Here is a 23,569-nt window from a genome sequence, read left to right as displayed (position 1 = left end):
TCATAAGAGAGAATGGAGGAGAAGCGACTGTGGCATGGTCATCCCCCTAGGGGATGATTTCTCACTTTCTGCCTCTCTCTCTCTGTCTCTCCAGTTAGTGTACACGGCCTACAGCAAAAATATCTCTCTCAAAATAATAATAATAATAATAATTTGCATCTTTTTTTTTTCTTGGAGAGATTTTTGCTATAGGGCGTGTGCACTTGCCAGACAGACAGAGACAGAGAGACAGAAAGCAAGAAATCACCCCCTAGGGAGTATGGTCATGCCGCAAGCCCTTCTCCTCCATTCTCTTCTCGGGATCTTGGGCACGCACGCCCATGCGCCCAGTGTGAGTTTTAAGCCGCAGGGTCTGGGATGCGAACCGTGGTCAACTATGTGGGAGTCCAGCGCATAGCGATTATACTAACTGCTGGTCCCAATAATCTGCATCTTATATAATCTTATATCATGTATAGCACTCTTACTATGCTTGTTTTCAAGGAACTTACATATACCTTATTTCATGTGCTTAACTTAAAAAAACTAAGAAGGAAACAAGATATATATAAAATCAAGCCTATTTTACTGAAGCCCCAAATATATTAAAAGGAATTGTAATGATGTTTGGTATTTTTTATTTGTTGCAAAAAAAAAAAAAATCAAACTATTCACGAAAAGTTACTATTGACAATTATAATGTTGTATCAGTTTTTTCTCTGTAAAGTGAAAACAGTCCTTGGCTTACCTGTTGCATGTAACAAACTAGCTTCTACTCTGTGGGGAATTCTTGGTGGAATTTTCATGGATGCACGAATCTGGTAAAACCTAGAGCAGAATAGACAAGGAAACATATATAAAAATATGAAATGCTCCAACTCCTATGTTTGCACATGTATTAAAATAATAAAGTTATCTAATTATAACAGTCTCCCATAACATTTATTATTGGTGGGGAAAAAATTAGATCTACATATTAAATATGAGCAAGGCATAAAGTCAAAAGGTAAACCTAACATGTATAAAGATGGTTGAAAGAAACAGAGACAATATATAGATATACAGTACCTCCTACTTTATATATTTTTTCCTTTAAAAAGATAACAAAAAGCAAATTACACTTAAACATAATTTTGAGATTATTAGGATATGATAGTCTTTTCATAATTAAATAAGGTTCAGTTCACTGAAAAACTATTTAAATTTGTAAGCAACCCCTTCTCCCTCCCCTATTCATGATAAAGTATACCTGGGCACTTGCAGAGTGCCTGGAAGGTTTTAGGCCCACCACACAGGGGATGGGGACCATGGTCATCATGTGGGATCCAGCTTCCTTCTCTTGAGAAGTACATTACTAATGTGTCTAAGTGTTTTTAAATACAAAACCTCCTAAATTTTATTCTAGTTAAATATAGGATATGTCTGTTATAAACAGAAAATTATTAGATTCAAAGAATAAAATTATTGGTTTTTGAACAGCATAACTTAAAACCATTACATTTTTGGTCATGATAGTTTTGATGTTTATACTTGTCATCTTATTCTATAGTATGTGTTTTTGATATTACTTACTTTTCTCTATTCTTCCCTTTGCTATTTTTTCAAATGTTCTTTATGTATTTAACTTTGACCAGGGAAGGAGAGAGAGAGAAAGAGAGAGAGAGAAAGTGAGAAAGCAAGCCACCAGGTCCAGGACTCAAACCAGGTGGGGGGTGGGGGGTAGGGGGAGAGAGAGAAAGAAAGTGAGACACTTCCCATGGGCAAAGAGCCATGCCACAGTCCCTTCTCAATTTTCCTCTTGGTATTTTGGGTGTGTGTGGTATAAGATGATGAGTGTGTTTTTTTTGTTGTTGTTTTGTTTTTTTGGAGAGGTTTTTGCTACAGGATGCGTGTGCTCACGAGAAAGACAGAGACAGACAGAAAGCGAGAAATCAGGCCCCAGGGAGGATGGCCACGCAGCAATCCCTTCTTCTCCATTCTCCTCTTGGGGTCTTGGGCACACATGCACACACGCCCGGCATGAGTTTAAGCCACTGGGTCCGGGACTTGAACCACGGCCAACTACATGGGAGTTCAGTGACATAGCCATTATGCTAACTGCTGGTCCCAGGGCCCTGAAGTTTTTTTAAAAAATTTTTACCTATTTCTTTCACTAGAACGAGACAGAAACAATCACCCTCAACAAACAGCGTTCACAGCATGATTTCCCTCAAGCCTTCTCGGCCAATCAGAATCATGGATGTGTGCCCACTGTGGACACAGTCAACTGGGGAACACAACCTGTGATCTTCCATAAGGATCCAGCCTCACTGGAGCAGTGTTGTTACCACTGAGCCACCAACTAGGTCTAGCTTTGCTATGTTGACTATTGCTTGCATTTATTTTTATTTTTTTGCAATAATCATATTTATTGAAAGGATAAATAAAAATTATTGCTTTCCTTTTATGAAAAGATGAGAAACTTAACAACTAATTCTGCCTTCACATTCTACTGTTCCAAGTTTTATCAATAAATCCAGAGAAATCAACTCACTAATCTTTTCTTTTCCCTAGACTTAGTTTTTACATAAAAGTTAAGATGTACTATGATGCTGTCAAATATTATAGGAATACTCAAATGAGAAAATTATTTTTTAGTATTTTTTTATTTTTTAATTTATCAGAGGAAACTACACATAAGTATCTTTTCTTAATTTATTATTTTGTTCAACTTTATTTATTTATTTATTTATTTATATTTGACCAGAGAGTGACAGACAGACATAGAGAGAAAGTGAGAAAGCAAGCCACCAAGTCCAGGACTCGAACCATGGTCAGACATGTGAGAATCCAGCGCCTGTAACTACCACACCACTTGATGGCCCCCATATATGGGATATACCTTTTTATAAACAAATAATCATTTTCATTATTAAGTAAACAATTTGTTTTCTAGCTAATCTAGTCTTTAAACCCAAGTCCAATATGAGATATTAAGCTAACTTCACTGTTATAAATCATGTTTTCCAAAAATCCTACAAAATGTAACATGTGGACTGATTTTTTTTTAAATCCCTAATTTTCCACTCTTCTTTATACCTACACCTTTTACAATGTGATTCTTCCTAAAAATTGGAGGGTAAGTTCCCCAACTCTCCTATCTGGGCTGGCCTTAAGTATGACTTGCTACTACACTGTAGGAGAGGTGACAATGCACCAGTTCCAGGTCCAACTGTCAAGAGGTCTCCTTAGTTTCTTTCTCTGTCTTTGGACCCCACCTCCTCCATGAGAACAAGCTACTGGATGAGAGACCATCAGACAGAGCTGAATTTTCCTGACTGAGGCCATTCTGCACCAGCTAGCATCCAGGCAACCTGCCAGCTGACTGAGAATTCATGAGTAAGTCTAGCAAAGATTAGCCATGCTCAACCAGATCAGGAGAACCATTCAGCTGTTCCACACGCTGAACAAAAAGAAATGTTTACTGTAATAATGCCACTGAGACTGTGTGTGTGGTTAACTGCATTATTGTAGCCATAAATATCTAATACAGAAATTCATACTTAGAAGTGCTGTGTGCCTTGACAAAAAGTTAAAATAAGTGATATTGACTTTGCGGTCAAACTAACAATTACAGTTACAGGAGGCGGAAAAATAATGAGAAAACTGTAAGAGGCTAGAAAAATGGAGCCCAAGTTACATAGTGATGAAACATGCTGTTTATAACAGCTCAGAAGGTAGACAATGGACCTAAGAAACTACTGGACATAAGCAAGCTGATTCAAGACAGAACACTAAAAATGCCAACTGGTTGCTCCTAGCTAAGTAAAAGTTCTGCAAGAAAAAGATGAGCTAAGGAAAGAACTAGTCACTTTACAAGCAAAATACAGGATTGAATATAGAGGGACTAGGACTTACTGAGAAGAAAGTAAAATTATTTTCTTCTTCAGTCTCTTGAAAAGGGTGTCAAGAGAACCAGCAGTTAGCGTAATAGCTATGCCGCTGGACTCCCACATAGTCGACCGCGGTTTGTGTCCCGGACCCGGTGGCTTAAAACTCATGCCGGGTGTGTGTGCATGCGTGCCCAAGATCCCGAGAGGAGAATGGAGGAGAAGGGATTGCAGCATGACCATCCCCCCTGGGGGGTGATTTCTCGCTTTCTGTCTCTATGTCTCTCTCTGTCTGTCTGGTGAGCGCATGTGCCCTATAGCAAAAAACCTCTCCAAAAAAAAAAAAAAAAAAGGGGTGTCAAAATAAAATGAAGCCCACAGTCAAAGATTGAATCAAGGATTTAACTATAGGTTTCTTTCCTAAGACAACTAAAAATATTATAGCAGGATCTAAGTAGACATTCTCAGCTTGACAAATGGGGCTTTAGGAAGTTTATGGATGTGAGGCAATAGAATTCTGATTCCCAAGTAATAATGATTATACTCAGAGAGAAAGCATCTCTCAAAAAAAAAAAAAATGGTGGCTGTGGGTTTTAGAACATGGAATAGACTTCTCAGCCATATAAAAAGTCCACAAAGTTAAGTAAGTTGTACTGGGAAAACTCCACCAGCCAGGACACTTGTCCTTATGACTTGCCTGACCAACAGAAAGCAGTAGAAGCAACGGTGTGCCATTTCAAAAGACCTTGCATCTTCTGCTGTTTTTCTTGAACTCCTGACTCTGCCATGAGAATAAGCCCCAGTTGGCCTACTGAGGAATGAGAGACCGTGTGGAGCATAGCACAGCATAGTGGTCTTTTTTTTTTTTCCCCTTAACACACTGGCAAAGCAGACCACAATAAACTTCAGAAAATCTCTCTCATCCTATACCTTTAGTTAGTGACAGTCCCACTACCTCCACTCTTAGTACAAACCATCAGGTTTATATCCTGAGTTACTGTAAGTGTCTCTAATCTGCTTCCTATGCTCCTATTTCTCCTACACAACCACTAGTCTAATATGTCACAATATTCCTTTTATTAGTAAGTGCTTACTGCAATAGTGATAATGTTATCCTTACTTGGAAACTACTAATGGTTACCCAAATTCCTAGCATAAACTCTTCTCCAGATACCTTGCCTTACTTTACTGTCTTCTGTAATTCTCTTAGAAAATATCCAATTTTCTAAATATTCTTTTTTTGGGAGAGAGATTTTAGCTATACGGTGCTATATGGTGTGTCTTCTCAAGAGACAAAGAGAGACAGAAAGAAAGGGAGAGATCACCCCCTGGGAGGATGGCTACACTGTAATCCCTTCTCCTCCATTCTCCTCTCGGGATTTTGGGCATGCACACATGTGCCTGGTATGATTTTCAAGCCGCTTGTTCTCAGACCTGAACCGCCGTCAGCCATGTGGGAGTCCAGTCCCTCAACCACTATGCCACCTGCTGGCTCCTCTAAATATTCTTAAAAATAACATGTTCATTCTTATTTGTAATATTTGATTCATACTACTTTCTTCTACTAAAAGTGTCTTTTACTTTATTCTTTGCCTATCAGATGCTTATCCATATTTTGATCCTATCTATCTCTTGATGCCTTTAACATACCAACTCAGAAAGATATTCTTTTGCTGATTCCCAGAGTGCTTCTTACATATACTTCTTATAGTATAAATACATCATGTATACTTGATAGTTCTACTTAGTTGTTTTGTGCATATAGCTTATTTTTTTCATTATACGCGTTTAAAGAGAAAAAATGAGGGACCAGGAAATGGCATAAAGGTTGTGTTGCTGGATCCCATATAGTCGACCACAGTTTGAGTCACAGACAGAGTGGCTTAAAAAACTCACACCAGGCGTGTGTGCATACATGTCCAAAAGGAAGGTATTGTGGCATGGCCATCCCCCCAGGAGTGATTTCTCTCTCTCTCTCTGTTTCTCTGGTAAGTACGCACAACCTATAGCAAAAATTCCTCTCAAAAAAAAGACAAAAAAAAAAAAAAAAAAAAAAAGAGGAGATAGTAGGTGGCATGGAGGTTAAGGCACTGGATCTCACATGGCCTACTTTATGGTCCAAGTCCCAGACCCCAGGGCTTAAGAATCATGCCAGGTGTGTGCCTGTGTGTCCAAAATCAAGAAAGAAGAGTGGAGGAGAAGGGATTGTGGCATGGCCATCCCTCCCAAGGGATGATCTCTCACGTTCTCTTTCTGACTCTCTCTGGTGAATTCACGTGCCCTATTAACAAAAACTAAAAAAAAAAAAAAAATTAATTAAAAAAAAGGAAGCAAAAATGATATCTTATACCTTTTTGTTAAAGTCCTCAGTACTCAGGCCAGGTAGCTAGATCCCACATGGCAAAATGTACAGTTCAAGTTCCAGACCCAGCAGTTTGAAAAAATCATGCCAAGTGTGTGTCCAAAATCTCAAGAGGAGAATGGAGGAGGTGGGATTGTGGTATGGCCATACCCACTGTGGGGGGTTAGTGGTGGTGAATTCTTACTCTCCATTCTCCCTCTCTCTGTTTTTCTGATGAGTATATTCTATAGCAAAACTAAAAAAGGAAAAAAAAAATCCTCGGTGCTCAGTACAAACCCATGAACACATGTTAAATACATTCTGTGTTACTAAATTTATGTGACTAATTCCAAACATGTACATAACAAAATTTCCGTGAGAAAATAATTACTTGAATACAGCTCATTGTTTTCCCAATATATATTAGAATAAAACTATAATCAAATTTAAATGGTATATTTTATACAAAATATATAATTTTCATATTAAAATACACACCCTCTCTGAAATAAATCCACATTGTAGAATTTGTTTAGCTCCACGGAGAATTCTACCATTGCTTGAACTTCAGTCATTTTTAATTTGTACCCAGAAGACAAATCTGGTAACAGTACCTTGGTTAAAGAAGGAGAAAATAAAAATCACGAGAAGCACAACAAAAATGTTCAACTTATAGAAATGCTACTATTTAAATGTATTTAAGACTATGGTATATAGGCAGAAAATAAAAACAAGGCAAATTAATTTGGTGTACCTAACTTAGCCTGACCCAGCTAAACAGCACTAGAATCTATACTTACTAAACATAACTCACTACTCCCTATAATTTAAGATTTGTCCTATTAGGAGTACTTTTTCTATGATTTATTTCCTTTGATGATATTTATGTGACTAAATAATACAGCAAACTGGTTAAAATAACCTTTTGATTTTTATCTCTTACAAATAAGACAGTAACTTAAAAAAAGAAATCAAGCTACCTAATTATTCTCTTCCAGTTCTAAACTGCACATAAAGGTATAGCTCCAGAGTCCAAAAGAGAATTAACATAATTTAATTCCCTTTTAAATCCATGAAAGGTTTTACTGTCCAATAAAAACATTTTTTTTGAATAACTTTTTGCCTTTTTTCCTTTATTAAGTGTTTTTACCATAAGGCATGTGCACTTGCTAGAGAGACACAGAGAGAAGGAGATAAAGTAAGAAATCATCCCGATGGGGATGGCCACGCCACAATTCCTTCTCCTCTGTTCTCTTCTCTGGATTTTGGACTCATGTGCATACATGTCCAGCATGAGTTTCAAGCTACTAGGTACAAGACTCCAACTGCAGTCAGTCATGTGGTAGTCCAGGACCTTGACCTTCATGTCACCTGCCAGCCCCCCTACTTGCTTTTAAATTAAAAAAGAAAAATAAAATATTTTTCTATCATTACAAAACCAAAAGTACTCATTTTCAGAAATGTTAAAAAAAATTCACAATTTTATACATTGAAATATACAGTCTTCATGTGTATGCATTTGTACAATTTTTATAAAAGTGAGGCCAAATCACATGCATGTACATTTTACTTTATAACCTGCTCAAGTCACTTAATTTTTTTTAGAATTATTTTATTTAACTTTATTCATTATTATCATTATTATTTTTCAGTTTGATCAGAGAGAGACAGAGAGACAGAGGAAGTGAGAAAGCAAGCCACCAAGTCCGAGGCTCGAACCATGGTCGCCCATGTGGGAGCCCAGCTCCTTTAACCACCACGCCACTTGCCAGCCCCAAGTCACTTAATTTTTTGATAAACATCCATGTCAACAAATGTAGTTTCATAATATTTTTAATGAACTATTACACTGTGAACATGTTATAATTTATAATTTAAATAATTACCTATTATTGGGTATTTCAGTGGTTTCAGTTTTTTCACTATTAAAAAAAACACTATAACAATCATTCTTATCAATAATACCTATTTGTAAAAGTAATTATAAAAAAGCATTAGAAGACAATTCTCCACAAAAATCTCTCATATTTCTGCTTGTTTTGCAAGCAGATCCAATGACAATCTTTGTTCCAGACTCTTTAAGAATGTCTTTATAGTGAAAAGCCAGAGAGAGTGGGTCATTGGGAAAGTCATGACACATTTTTGCATAGGAAAACATAGAAAAATACGTCCTAACTTTCCTGATGACCTAATAGTATCTCATATTAGAACAAAGGTCAGTTGTGTTTAAAGATTTCCTGCAGGCTTACTGCCCATTCTAAAAGATTCAGGTTTTCTTGGTTCAGGGCTCCTCTCCTGTAACACAGACTACTCATATGCAGGTGTCTAATAACCTGGTACTCTAGTTATCGCTACTGCTGAGTAGAAATCATCCTTGTCTTTGGTCATGAGTCTTACGTCTTCTGCCAACATCCATGGCACTGTGGAAGGCTTATTAGCTCACAAATAGGGTAAAATCTCAAATCCTTCATATTCCTTTAAATAGTTCTTCATAGAAATTTGGTAAATATTTCAATCTACTACAAATTAAATGCAAAAGAAATGTCATTTCTTACCTCTGCTGATCAAAATCTCATTTTAACATTATTAAATAACCAATCTTGTACTTCCAGTTACTCGTTAAAAATATATTGTTCTCCCTATGAGAAAGAAACAATAACATCTCAAACAAAATAGTAGAAATAAAACAATCCGTCTTAAGAAAACCTATGCTTTGTTAGTTACTAAGTTTATATGAGTATCTATATCACCCTAGGCTTAAAAATAAATTTTAAAGATTAGTTTTCATTCACAATTTCACTGCTATCAACATTAACCATTATATCCTTATTGGAGATTCACTTTATGTAAAATTCAAAATACAATAACATATACTTTTTAGTTTAGTAGTTCAGAAACAATCCTCATGAATACCCAAGACATTATAAGCTTAAAGCTGTGGATATTACCAACTTCCATAACTGTTTTTTTTTTAACTTTAATAATCACATACAAAGATTTTATAGTAGCTATTCCTAAGAAGATCACAACAAGGCTATCTTTACATAAGATAGTCCTCATTTCATGAAAAATAACATCTTACCTAAGACAGCGTCTCCTGAACATATATTCTTATACAGAGTCTACATCATGCTGTAGTCCTGACTGAATCAAGTTTTATCAAGTCTCTATTCCGTAACTTGCTCAAATATAAAACAGGTATTTATTCACTCAAACACTTATTGAAACACCTAATACATGCTAGGAATTGCAATAGATACCAGGTATAGCTAAATTCCTGATGTCGAAGGCCAGGAAAAGACATATACATATATATTTGCCAGAGAGTGTGTGCACTGGCCAAAGAAAGAAAGAGAAAGAGAAGGGGAAAGTACTCCCTAATGAGGCATGGTCACAGTGAAATCTCTATTTCTTCATCTGATCGGGATTTGGGGCACCCCCCCCACACACACACACACACAAGCATGCACAAGTGCCAGTGTGTTTTTCAAACTGCCAGGGCTGAGATTTGAACCATGGTCAACCATGGTAGATCCAGCTCCCTTAATCACTAAGCTACAGACTATCCCAAGATAAACATATTTCAGTATAGCGCAATGGTTAACATCTGGGCTTAAGGTTTGAGCCCCAGATCCAATATTTGAGTACTTATCCCCTTCCTAACTAAATTTCCTTTATGGAACATATCCTGTACCACCTAGATCAGGAGGCCTATGGAAGAGAAACAGAACTTCTTTCTCATTTAAGCCGTTTCATTTTTTCAATCTATCACAGCAGCTTGACCTTTTCCTTAATACAAAAATGTACACCAAAATTAGGGTACTATTAAAACAAAACCCTAAAATACGTGGCTTAGTAATTAAGTAGCAGACAACAAGGAAACATAACTAATGAAATATTAGTGGTACTTGCTATGTGGAAGTAAAACAATTATTAACACTGTTGCCTACAATAACATGCTAAAATAGGTCCCCATAAAAAGCCCACAGCCCCAAGAAAAGCAGATGACGAGTGCCACAACACTGCCTGGTTGTCGCCAGCGCTCTGCTGCATTTACCAAGGCAAGAATTGGCTAGTTTGGAGAACCAGCAGTTAGCGTAATGGCTATGTTGCTGGACTCCCACATAGTCGACCGCGGGTTGCATCCCGGACCCGGTGGCTTAGAACTCACGCCAGGCGCGTATGGGTGCCCAAGATCCCGAGAGGAGAATGGAGGAGAAGGGATTGCGGTGTGACCATCTCCCCTGGAGGGTGATTTCTCGCTTTCTGTCTCTCTGTCTCTCTCTGTCTGGTGAGTGCACGTGCCCTATAGCGAAAACCTCTCAAAAAAAGGAAAAAAAAAAAAGAAAAGAAAAGAAAAGAAAAAAGAATTGGCTAGTTTGCAAGGAAAGATAAAAGGAAATAAGAAATGTGAGGCTTTGCACCAACTATCAATATGTCAATACTCCACATCAGAATGAGTACCTTTCTCAAAGGCATTCTCTTGGGAACCAGCAGTTAGTGGAATGGCTATGTCGCTGGACTCCCACGTAGTCGACTGCGGTTCGCGTCCCGGACCCGGTGGCTTAGAACCCACGCCGGACGCGTGTGCGTGCGTGCCCAAGATCCCGAGAAGAGAATGGAGGAGAAGGGATTGTGGCGTGGCTATCCCCCCTGGGGGTGATTTCTCGCTTTCTGTCTCTCTGTCTCTGTTTGTCTGGTGAGCACACGCGCCAAAGGCATTTTCTTGACTTCCTAATGAAACAAAAGGATCTAGCTCTGAGGCTAAGATTAGCTTAAGGACGCTACAATCACACCAATGCCTGTTGTTGTAGACAGCTTGAAGACAGTAGTCATTAAGATGAGGGATGAGGACGTGTATCATTAAAGTGAGGTCATTAAAATGTGTTGGATGCACAGAGAAATAAGTAAGACAGGCTTATAAACTAGGACTAGAGGAGAACTTCAGTGTAGACAAAGGCATGCAGGACCAAATGGAGACACTTAATGTTTTTGACTTATGTGTTTGCCAAGGAAATTAAAAATTACCCTGCAAAAGCCTGTGACTGTGGGGTAACTGGCAGTATGGTGGTTAAAGTCATTGGATCGCACATGGCTAAATACATGGCTGGAGTCCCAGACCCAATGCCTTGAGGAACATGCTAGATGTGTGTGCATGTAGGCCCAGAATCCCATAGGAAAGCTGTGAGCACCAACTTCAGATGTAGCCAAGATGATTAATATAGGAAAGAAATACCCTAAGAGCAAAGGCAGGGATCATAACGCAATGAATACAGGGTTTCCTACCAGAAAGTGGAACCAAAGATTTTATTCAGGTCATGGGATCTTCGCTCCTGCCCAGCACTGCTCTCAACTATAGTGTTTCTTACTGTCCATTTTCCCAAATGAGACATTTCATTACTGTTTTCCTGTTTCTGGTCTTCCATGATATGTTGGGTTCAGGGTTTGTGTGGGAGGGATGGAGGAAGAGAAGTCAACTGTGTTTTGCTTACAGGTCCCTGGACTGGCAGATCTGACAGACAGTACATACCTCTCACTGAGCCTGGATCAATGCAACGAGTGAATGGCACTTAGGGTTATTGCCTTTGGGGCAGCTATGTTTTCAATAGGTAGGATGAGGGTTACACATGGATATTTGTGTGGCTGGAGTGGCAGGCAGTGGTAGACTGCCTGTTGTTTCCATCTTCCTTCTCTTCCTAGCCAAATGGTCACCTCGCCTAAGACTACACTTTCCAAACACTCTTGATGCCATGTAACCCTACCCACAGAATGTAGGCCAGGTGACCCTACCCATGGAATAGGATACGTGCATTATGTGCCTCACTCGCTTAAAAGGCAACTCTTTGCCCTTGACTTCAACTGTGTCCTTTCTTTATAGGCTGGAATACCTTTCTGAGAATGACCTACTTTTGATCACACACATTAGGGCAGTAAAGCAAACAGATGGAAGGATTCTGGATTCCTAAGTGCCTTCCTGCCAAGACTGCTCAGACTTTTATGCTTATAGTAACTCTATGCTTCAGCAACTACACCTAATCAATACTCGATGTCCTCCCTCTTCAGGCTATTTTTTTTTTTTTAAAAGCGTCCTCTGTCTCTCTCCTCCATTCCAAGCCCTCCATAGCTTATTTTATTCAGTAAAACTGCCTTTTAACAGCCTACAAAACATTATATTTCCCATAACTTCTCTGACCTCATCTACTACTCTGCCTACTCCAATCACACTTCCTTCCTTTTTAGTCCTCAGACATATCAAATATGTCCCTGCCTCAGGGCCTCTGTACTTGTTATTCCCTTGAACACTCTTCCCTCCACACATCCACATGACTCACTCCTTCTGGTCTTGACACAAATACCAACCTCAACTATGTTTTCCTGTCCACGCTCTCCAAAATAACTCTCCACTCCTGGCATACCTTCTCTCTTATCTTCATCTAACATACTAAAGATTTTGCTTAATAGACAATTACTTATCCACTGCAAAAATATAAGCTCCAAGAAGGCAGGAAATTCTGACTACTCATTCACTACTGCATTCCCACTGCTTGGCACACGGTAGGTAGTCAATTTAATACTTAAGAAACATCAAACAATTTAACAAATTAACATTAAGGATTCCATGAATATTGACTATTAATATTTTTCTCCTACTTAAACCTAACCATCATGTAGAAGTAATACTGGAAAGAGGGACAATAGTATGTTCATTCTACTCACTGATGTTTATGCCTAAAGTCAGACTTGTGTTCATGGATATGTATATATCAGCTGTGCTTGCTATTCAAAATATTTAGATTAATTAAGATCTTTAGTGAATCAATAAAATGTGTGTGTGTGGGGGGAGGCATAGAATGTAACTATAGATACCAGAGATAGTGTGGAGGAGGGTGGGAGAAGACAGAAGGTGAGAGATAGGGAATCAAGGATGGGGAAAAAAAGCAAAATATACAGTAAACAAGAAATGGAAAATTATTTGTTGATGATAACACGTATGTTGATGTGCTTGATTGAGCCAATTTACCGTGTATCCTTTATGAAAAATCTCATTTTGTATGCTGTAATGATGTACAGTGAATGAATGTAAATAAATACATTTAAATAAAAATTAAAAAAAGAAGGACAAACATGAATAAACTTGAGTGATAAAATTTGTTTCACTTGATTTTTTTTTTTTGGAGAGATTTTTGCTGTAGAGTGTGTGCACTCGCCAAACAGACAGACAGAGTCAGAGAGACAGAAAGGGAGAAATCACCCCCCCCACACGGGGGATGACCATGCTCCTCCGTTCTCCTCTTGGGATCTTGAGCATGCACGCACATGTGCCCGGTGAGAGTTTTAAGCCACCAGGTCCAGGACTCGAACCATGGTCAACTACGTGGGAGTCCAGTGACATAGCCATTACGCTAACTGCTTGTCCCAAAATTTGTTTCACTTTATGTTCAAGGCCTGCCAGCAATTTTCTCCACCCTTACTAATGAATTCTGCTATGTTATTTGTTCTATTATTGCTGTCTTGTTTTCCCCAAATCCATCTCTCCTTACTAATAATCCCCTGAATACAAACATATTATACAGGTACAAAGATATACAGAGTGGTTCTGATAACTACTTTTTTCAACACCTCTTCAGCCCAAAAAAGAAGTATTTTAATTTCTGTCTATCAATAGAAGAAAAAAATTAAAAGAACGCACTAGAGGAAAAGAAAAGCAGGCAAAAGGAGAAATAGAAGAAAATTTCAGAAAAATCTCAGCGTCAAAAGGGATCTGTCAGGACCAGCAGTTAGCGTAATGGCTATGTTGCTGGACTCCCACGTAGTCGACCGCGGTTTGAGTCCCAGACCCGGTGGCTTAAACTCACGCAGGGCGCGTGTGCGTGTGTGCCCAAGATCCCAAGTGGGGGAGAAGGGACTACGGTGCGGTGTCCCCATGGGGGGGGGGAGGGTGATTTCTCGCTTTCTGTCTCCCTGTCTCTCTCTATCTGTCTGGCGAGCACATGTGCCCTATAACAAAAACCTCTCCAAAAAAAAAAGGATCTGTCTGACCCTCTCCTTATAAACCACATTTTTTTCCATCTATAGAAAACAACTACTATTTGGCTTCGGCCGTCGCTTGTAGGCCTAATACTATCAGGGGTTTCTAAATTTTCAGGAGGAAGCTAGAATTCTTTTTATTTTTCTCCTAAAGGTGAAATTTTAATTTTAGATGTTGCCAACTAGTCAAAACAAAACAAAAAAACAGGGCTAGATGGTGCACAGTGGTAAAATGTGACACTCTACAAGACTGTCCCACAGGAGAGGGTCACAGGTTCATGTCCAGTGACCTCCCCGAGTGCACTGGGCACATGTGTGCCCATGATCCAGGGCTGGCAGAGTGTGGGAGTAGATGGCAGTATCTCAACCCTGTTGGAAATGCTGTCTTTCTGACTCTCTTGCTAATTATAAAAATAAATATGGGACCAGCAGAAGGCTAAGCCTGTATAGACTGTGTATAATTTTTTTTGGAGAGGTTTTTGCTATAGAGCGTGTGCGCTCACCAGAAAGACAGAGAGAGACAGAGATAGAAAGCAAGAAATCGCCGCCCCCCCCAGGTGGGATGGCCATGCCACAATCCCTTCTCCTCCATTCTCCTCTCAGGATCTTGGCACACATGCACACGCACCCAGTGTGGTTTAAGCCACCAGGTCTGAGACTCAAACCGTGGTCAGCGACATGGGAGTTCAGCGACTTAGCCATTATGCTAACTGCTGGTCCCCAGACTGTGGATAATTTTACATTATTTTCTTGGGCTTTCTCTAAAGGAATAAGCTGGAAGCCCAGAACAGAAACACCCCTAGCAGCCTTCAGAATGCTGTTCTCCCATGAACAACAAAAGATTTGTATATCAGTAGTGTTCTGCAGCAGACTGAGGAGAGTAGTAAAATGTGTCTCTGGGTGTAAGGCACACTGAGCTCTCACCTTTCTTAAGTCCCATTCACCTAGTGCAGAGCAGAACTCCAGTCCACACAGGCCTAGCCTTTACAGCTAACCTTGACTAAGTCATGCATGCAGCAATAAACTGCAAACAATCAGCCAGTAACATCTGGGTTAGTCTTGCATCCCTAAGCCTACTATCTGGTGTAAATTCTGATGTCCTGAGTTGATTAAGTCTGCACTATCTGGTTAGTCTGAATATCTCAGCTACGGTCTTATACTTGCTTCACATTCAGTTCCCTTTCTGGTTGGCGGAGGCTCTGACACCCTGCCTGTCTTTGTAAACTCCCTCTTGCAGGGGGTAAACATGCTCAGTCATGGATTATACCCTGCTCTAAAGTGACCAAGCCACCTGTCCTTTGCCTGACTCTGAAGATCACCACCACTCAGATGGCTTTTAACTTTCTTTCTGCCTTATAATTGTTCACATGCACAACACACTTTTATCAGCAACAATTCTCTTTTTAAAAAGTGATTCACAGTAAAGATAAACTTATCGGAATCATATAAAATAAAATCTTCGTCTGAAATCTTATGCTGCTACTCCACACTGAACAAAATCAACTTCTGAGAACCAGTTAGCTATCTGGCATATTACACAAACTACAGAAAAATATAAGAATAAAATACTAAATTATATTTTAGGAGAAGGGGAGAAAGGAAATTCCCCCCCACAAAAAAAGAATGAAAATGTGACCAGACTCACAAATTATAATTTAAATGTTGTAAGTTTCTCTGGTGATAATACCAAATTCAGACCAAATAGCAATGTATTGATAAAATAAAAGCTAAATAGAGACCAGAAAAACCTTTTGGGTGTAACTACTCTTGCACCAGTAGCTTTAATTATGTTATTTCATTTAATTCTCATAAAAATCTGAAAGAGCTATCATTACTCCATTTTTATAGGTGAGGAAATTAAGGAGCAGAAAGTTTATATAACTTATATATAAAGTTATGACATAACACAGCAAGGAAATAATGAAAAAGCACAGAATATTAAAATGTGCCAAACTCCATGGCCCATATTTACTCTGGACAATTTTATAGTTCACATATGAATTGCTGTAGGAAATAGATTCAATGATTACCTCTGGCTGGTACCCAAAGAAAAACTGAAATCAGAATGCAACATTAATGGGGAAAAAAACTACACTTAATAAATTTACTATATGCAATTTCCCATGTAATTAACATTAATCCCTATATGAAATCTTCAAATGTTTCACACTCCACACCCAAACAAATAAAAGTTTTAAAGGCATTATTTTCTTCCAACTTCTTTAAAATTTGTTTAAACAGCTCTTATCTAATAAAAGGGAAATGCAGTATTACAAATGTATTTATTTACGATAAAGAGCATGCATGCATATGAGAGAGAGAGCATGCACACACCCAAGTGTGCAAGAGAAAGCACCCTCAACAGGGTCTCGTACGCCATGATCCCCTTCCCCAGTCCTCTAGCTAGTCAGGATCTTTCTACGTGTACACACATGCCTAGCATGTTTTCAGGCTGAGTCAGGGGTCTGAAGCTGTACTTAGCCCTATGGCTTCCAGCATTATAATCCCATATGTATGGACCGAGCCACCTAAACTGGGCCCATTATTAATCCTAGAACTGAGATTTACATTAAGAAGTAAGCATTCTCAAAAAAGAAGATTGTTAGTTTTAGATAACCATGTTAATTTAAATATAATATAGAAGGAACCTTAAGTTACTATCAGAGTATTTCCATGGTTCATTTACTATGTGAGAATGAGGTAAAGAAACAGAGAAGGAACTTTTATTATGCATTATTTGACACGTATTAAATGCTACCGCTAACATTATATGGATAATAGGAAAACAGGACTTAATTTATTAAAAGCAGCCCATATAAAATTAGAGGCATATCTATGTTATAAAACAAACCTACCGGCAACATGATACTAAATGCCTTTCAATATGGTATTTTATTACATAACTTTAAAAGTAGTCAAAATTACCGACAACTAGTTATTCCTCTTAACTGAGGATGAGAAACTGAGAAAGAACTATAGTTATCATCTACCACCTAGTTCTGGGATCTGTCCATCATTACTCAAAATAATTCTTCCTATTGATTATCTCAACAGAAAACAAAGCTCAAACCACAATAAAAAGAAATTATAACCCTATTTCTGAAAAACACTCTAAGAAGCAATATTTTCTAGACATCCTATGCTTTCTTGATTTATTCTAATTCAGACTCTCTAAGCCTCAGTCTTTTTTTCCCACTTTTTTATTTTAATTTTTTATATACATTCAATCACATTGTTTAACTTACAAAGTGAACATTTCAATATGAGAACATTTCTCCCCAGTCCAGTTGATCAGAATATCTTCCACCAATAACACCACACCTCCCCATCCCATCAATACTCTCTCTCTGTATCCCTCTTCCAAATGTCCTTCCTTAGGTCCCTCTTCTCCACACATTCCACTTCTGGCACTAACCCCCATCTCTTGTGCTTGAATAACCTTAGATCAATCAGTTTCAGTTAAAGAGTGCAGACACTTGGTATATATTAAGTGGGGACATACAGTATCTCTCCTTCATAACCTGGTTTGCTTCACTCAGCAGTAAATCTTTTTTTTAAAAACCCTTTTTTTTTTTTTTTTTTTTAAATGGCTGAACAGTATTCCGTAGAGTATATATGCCACAGTTTCTCAATCCAATCATCCGCACGGGGGCATTTGGGTTGGTTCCATGTCTTAGCAATCATGAATAGTGTCACAATAAACATCAATGTGCAAGCACAGTCTTCTCAAATGGAAACAGTATTTAGACTACTATCTGGCTCAAAATGTGAGGCTTTTTTTTTTTTTTTTTTTTGAGAGGTTTTCGCTATAGGGTGCGTGCGCTCGAGTGAGGCTTCTTTTTTTTAATTTTATTTTAAGATTTTTGCCATAGGGCGTGTGGGCTTGCAGGAGAAAGACACAGAAGAAAAGTGAGAAAACACCTGGTGGAGGGATGGCCAAAAGGAATCCCTTGTCCTCCAGTCTCCTCTCGGGATCCTGGGCACACACCTGGATGTGCCTTGTGTGATTTTCAAGTCGCCAGTTCCTGGGCTCAAACTGCAGTCAGCCATTTGAGAATTTCGTGCCTCAACCACTACGCCAACTACTGGCTCCAAATGTGAGGCTTTAAAAGGTAATACGTACAGAGCACCAACCATGCCACTTGGTGTTCAATAAATAGCTGACATGGCAATTTTCTTTTATCTCAATTGTGTGTTTGTGTGTATGTGAGAGAGAGAGAGAGAAAGAGAGAGAGAGAGAGAGAGAGAGAGAGAGAGTAGAGGGTGTAGTGAAAGCTTGCCAAAGAAAGATGGTGGGAGGGAGCAGAGAGAAAAGAAAGCACCTCATGTGGGGAATGATCATACCACAAATCCTTCTCTATTTCTCCTCTCTGCTGGGATTTTGGGCATGCATGCACACGCACCTTGCATGTTTCTGATGCCACCAGGTCTGTGCAGTGAGTCATATGGGATCTGGCTGCCTTAACCACAAGGCCATGGAGCTGGCCCTATCTTAATTTTTAAATATAATTTCGTTCAAGAAAATGTCTATTCAAAATTAGGCAACTCAACTACATACACCATTATTGAGTTTAATTGCATGGCTTGAAAATGTTTTCATTAATAAGCCATAAGACCTTAAATGGAAAAGGGCTAGCTTTCAGTTAAGATCTTCTTAGGTGTTGGGGAAAAAACCAGACAGTGACTATTTCAGCTATCTATTCAGAAAGCTTTACTATTGAGTTCACTCCTTATTGACATCCCCCTTGCTACCTTTCCTTATAGAACTATTTCAGAATTCTTCTACCGAAGTAGGGCCCTTCACAAGCATTTTCATTTTACATTATTATTAAACTTAGAGAAAATTTATTAATTTTATAGAACAGGGCTCTTAACAACCTAAGTTCTAACCTAATCTGCCTGAAGAGAAAAAACAATGTTTAGTTTTAAAGTAACCCCAAATGAGGGTGATATAAAAATCTGGGGTCCTTAATTACAGAAGATAAAAGTGATGATAAAGGATATATAGGCTTTCAAAGTCTTAAACTGTAATCGTCAACTGTAACCTAACCTTACTACTTTAACATTTCTAGAACAGTACTTCCAGTGTAAGCTGCGATGTACTGGCAATTCAAAGACATCAAAGAGCAGGTGTTGCAGTTACCACCGCTCTAAAAACAGTCATGAATAATAAAGCAGTTGCATCCTATAAGGCAACTTCGAGGAATTTCAATAAAGGAATACTTATTCTAGCTCAAATTAAATGAAGAATTATAGCAAAAGGATATTTCATAAGCTTAACAGAAGCATTCCAAAAAACTATCAATAAACGTCTATACTGACAACATAATTTGGAAACACTTCCTATATTCTGGATGGTCTGATAAAGACTTTATTTCACAAAAGGAAATAGGCTATAATTTTCTCAGAATGGTTTTGTGGTTCAAAATAGTTCATAAAGTTTGTTTCATTAAATTAAGAACTTCCTGAGGAGTTACTGAAGTAGGAAATATCTCATTTTGGTATTATATGCATGACATTTTTATAGCTCTGTTAAGAAAAAAGAGGCTAATTTTTATTCTAAACTTTATCTTAAATTTAGCACATCATTGATATCTAAGTAAGTACCTATTAAAAGATGCCAGTCTTTAAAAATAGAATGGTGAAATCTACAGTGAAGGTGCTTTACTTTATTCCTTCTGGAAGACCTAGACCTGTACAACTACTTGTGCTTTGTAACTTTTCTGAAAAACCACAGGGTCCTTTAAGAATGCTTGCTTGCTTGCTTGCTTGCTTGCTTTCTTTTTGGAGAAGTCTTTGCTATAGGGTGCGTGCACTCACCAGAAACACAGACAGAAAGCGAGAAATCACCCCCCCCCTCCCGGGGGAGATGGCCATGCCGCAATCCCTTCTCCTCCATTCTTCTCTCGGAATCCTGGACACACATGCACAAGCGCCCAGCATGAGTTTAAGCCACCAGATCCGGAACCTGAACTGCAGTCAACTACATGGGAGACCAGCAACATAGCCATTACACCAACTGCTGTCCCCAAGAATGTTTTCTTTGGGATCAAAGATGGCATAATGGTTACGTCGCTGGATTCCCACAGAGTTGACTGCAGTTTGAGTCCTGAACCTGGCACCTTAAAACTCATATTGGAAAAAAAAAAAAACTCATATTGGGCCATGAGCATGCATATGCCCAAAATCTCGAGAAGAGGATGGAAGAGAAGGGATTGTGGCATGGCCATTCCCCCTAGGGTGTGTGGGGGTGTGATTTCTCATTTTCTGTCTCTCTTTCTCTGCCTCTCCAGCAAGTACATGCACCCTATAGCAAAAGTCTCTTTTTTTAAAAAAACGCTTTCATCTACATGATTCCTATTTTTTTTTTCAGAGGTTTTTTTTTTTTTTCCTTGCTATAGGGCATGTGCACTTGCCAGACAGATAGAGACAGAGAGACAGAAAGCAAGAAGTCACTCCCCAGTGGGGGGCGGGGTGGGGGGATGGCCACACTGCAATCCCCTTTCCTCCATTCTCCTCTCTGGATCTTGGGCACACACGCACACGCACCCAGTGTGAGTTTAAGCCACTGGGGCTGGGACTCAAACCACGGTTGACGACATGAGCATCCAGCAACATAGCCATTATGCCAACTGGTGGTCCCCATGATTCCTATTCTTACTACTCCTATTATTTTAAAACTTTCTGACAAACAACTCAAGAAAAAAGCACTGCTCACTTCAAATATGTATGACCCCATCTCCTCCATTTATTTAAATACACGCATGTATACATCACAAAACTTACTTGTAAGTAGCTTTTTGTCATTATCTAGAATCAAAGTAAAGGGAATCCTTACCCTTTCAGCCCCTACACAAGTCTCCACTCTCAGGAGTGTGTATTTACAGTAAGTGAAGTAAAAATATGCAAAACAGAAAATTAAGGTGGTAACTAAAAATATACTTGTAACTGGAACATCTCCCCTGTGCTGTCAACTCCTAGCAAAACAAAGGGCGCACAAAGGGAAGGTTGCAGTGTTTACTTCACTGTGTATGAATAAGAACTCAGCTAAACTAGTCCACAGTTCACTAGTATTCTACTGCTTTCTCACAAAGTTTAAAATTTAAAAACATATCTAAGTTCCAGTTTCATCTAGTATTTAAAGTCAATTATACTCTAACTACATGGTCTGAAATTAAAGAGATAAAAATTAAGTATTTATATACTAATTTTTGTCTGTGGTGGCCCTAAGCATGATTAGGGCTTACTTCACTATTGAAATTACTAGGCAGTCACCTTTATTATTATCCTCATTTTACAGGTGGGGACACTGAAGTATAGAGGTTAAGTGGCTTCTGCAAACTAATACCATGAGTCATCATAAGAGTTCAGATCTTGATTTCTAGTCCTGTGCCTGCTGTCAACCATAAATCTTTCATTTTTAAGAGCACAAAATCAGTTACTAGAAATATTGATAAGAATGCTCATACATTTACTTTTTTATAAGTATTTGCCTGAAAGTAAAAATATTTGCCTTTGAAGGGAGCACAAGCTTCCTTCAGAAAAAGCAGTTATCTTTAGCTGCCTTTAAAAAAATTATTTAAAAAAATCTTCAAAGGTGGAGTCCAATACTTCTTACTTTACACAATAATTGTTGATTCTTCTAAAAGAAGTGCAGTTTAATAATACCAGGTCCTTGCACTTTTTCTTCTAAATCACTTTGAACAGGGAAATATACTATTTTTTTTTTTTTTGCCTTGGTATGTTTACTCTTAAAATAGAAATAGAAAAACTTAATTCCTACCTGACAGAGATAACATAAGGAAGAATTTACTGTTCGTAGGCTGCTTTGAAATTCCAGAACCAAATACATAATCCAGTTGATCTTCAACCCTAGAATAAAGGCAAACTTCACTGAAAATAATTGCTTTAGCAGATGCCTTCAAATAAGATAGCTCACCATTATTTATAGAAAAAGAACATTAAGTCAAATCTTGACCACAATAAAATGAGGAGAAAGAAGCTCTCCAGAACTGTTTGGAAAGTTCTTTTTCCCAATTCAAAAACTTATTACTACTGTTTTCATGTATTTCTCTTTCAACAGGCACACTAATTCTATCCTTAAATTAGCAGAAATTATACACATTTATTAAGGAAAAACAAACATTCAGGAAAATGATACAATCAATTGCAATAGAAGATGTATAAGACATCAAATTAATAACAAATTTATAAAGCAAATGTTAAATTGCACTTAAGATTAGTTCTTCAACAACTAATCCAGTGGAAGATAATAAAATTTTAGCTGTATGTTTGTAGGTCAACCTTCAATGAATCTTAATCCTTTATAGTTCTCTATGAAGTCTGTACTCAAGTTGTTTCTCCTGTCACGTCAGATAACCATGACTCTTAAAAAGTAAAGTTTTAATCAAAGACTTAATAATCAAGGCTTATTGCTACTATTACTTTTTGATACTTCTAGCCCGTGAAGAAAGGAAGTGAAGAAATTTTATTACATTGGAAGTTGAACTAAGAACATTGAGTGGGTATGTAGTTCAGGTAGGAAGGAGAAGGGAGTAGAAGGGCATGTTAGAACTCCTCAGGGATTTAATAAAAACATATTGAAGTTAAGATGCTCGACCTCTTCTGATAGAAATGTTTAAACAAGTTTTAGAAGGGCAAGAGAATCAAGATTAGAGCTCGAAAGAGAATCAAGATTAGAGATCAGAAATGGGACAAGGATGTTAAAGGACAAGAGGATGGGAACCGTCAGACAGAAAGCGATGAAGTAGGGTACCAAGAGCGAGCTCAGGAAATGAGGGCTGGGAAGGTGAGTTGGGGCATAGAATGAACTCTAGTGCAAAGCAATGCCCAAGGAAAACACGCAATCCGCGACCAACAAAAGGGAAGAAAGATGCAGTACAGAACGGCGGAAAATGAGAGGGACAGAAATTATGGAGGAATCGGAGTGAGAAACCTGGTCGGAGAGGGTAAAGGAGCTCTCAACCAGGAAGAGCCAGACGAGGGATGCACTGCGAGAGAGAAGACATCGGGGGGGAGCGAAAGGATACAGCCTGCAACGGAGGGACCACCGCGACGATGGGCACGTGGAAGGCGCAGGACGAAAAAGCAGCCCCGCGAGAAGGGGTGAAAGAGGGACAGAACCGCGAAGATGGAGCAGAGGCGAAGCGCTGGCGAGGGCTGGGACCCAGGAGGCGTGCGGTTCGGGAAACGCGGCGGAGCGGCAGGGGCGCAGGGATCACCGCGACAGCAACACGCCGTGGCCCCTCGACCTCGGCGAGCGCCTTGCACCGCTGTCCCCACCGACCTTCACCGGGCCCGGGGACCGGCTCCGGCCGCGGTGAGACGGGGG

At 38.8% G+C, this 23,569-nt stretch overlaps 1 protein-coding gene across 9 annotated transcripts in view; it reads right to left on the bottom strand.

The window, feature by feature from the left end:
- The window catches only part of FAM135A (family with sequence similarity 135 member A), a 124,337-nt gene extending 102,246 nt beyond the window's left edge, over window positions 1-22,091 (bottom strand). For 8 of the 9 annotated variants that reach the window (XM_014584119.2, XM_014584124.2, XM_014584122.2 and 5 more), the window contains exons 1-4: window positions 22,001-22,091; window positions 8,745-8,828; window positions 6,688-6,803; window positions 728-807 (exon numbers count right to left, since the gene is read on the bottom strand). In XM_014584119.2, coding sequence (XP_014439605.1) covers window positions 728-807; window positions 6,688-6,764 — 157 coding nt within the window. In that variant the 5' untranslated portion in view covers window positions 6,765-6,803; window positions 8,745-8,828; window positions 22,001-22,091. The remainder of the gene's footprint in view (window positions 1-727; window positions 808-6,687; window positions 6,804-8,744; window positions 8,829-22,000) is intronic. The other variant, XM_027768243.1, reaches the window with a different exon arrangement.
- Between the last annotated feature and the right edge of the window lie 1,478 nt (window positions 22,092-23,569).

The sequence above is a fragment of the Tupaia chinensis genome, unplaced genomic scaffold (genome assembly GCF_000334495.1).
Source record: "Tupaia chinensis unplaced genomic scaffold, TupChi_1.0 Scaffold145685_1, whole genome shotgun sequence".
Taxonomy (NCBI): domain Eukaryota; kingdom Metazoa; phylum Chordata; class Mammalia; order Scandentia; family Tupaiidae; genus Tupaia; species Tupaia belangeri.
This window is presented reverse-complemented; position numbering and strand designations above follow the sequence as displayed.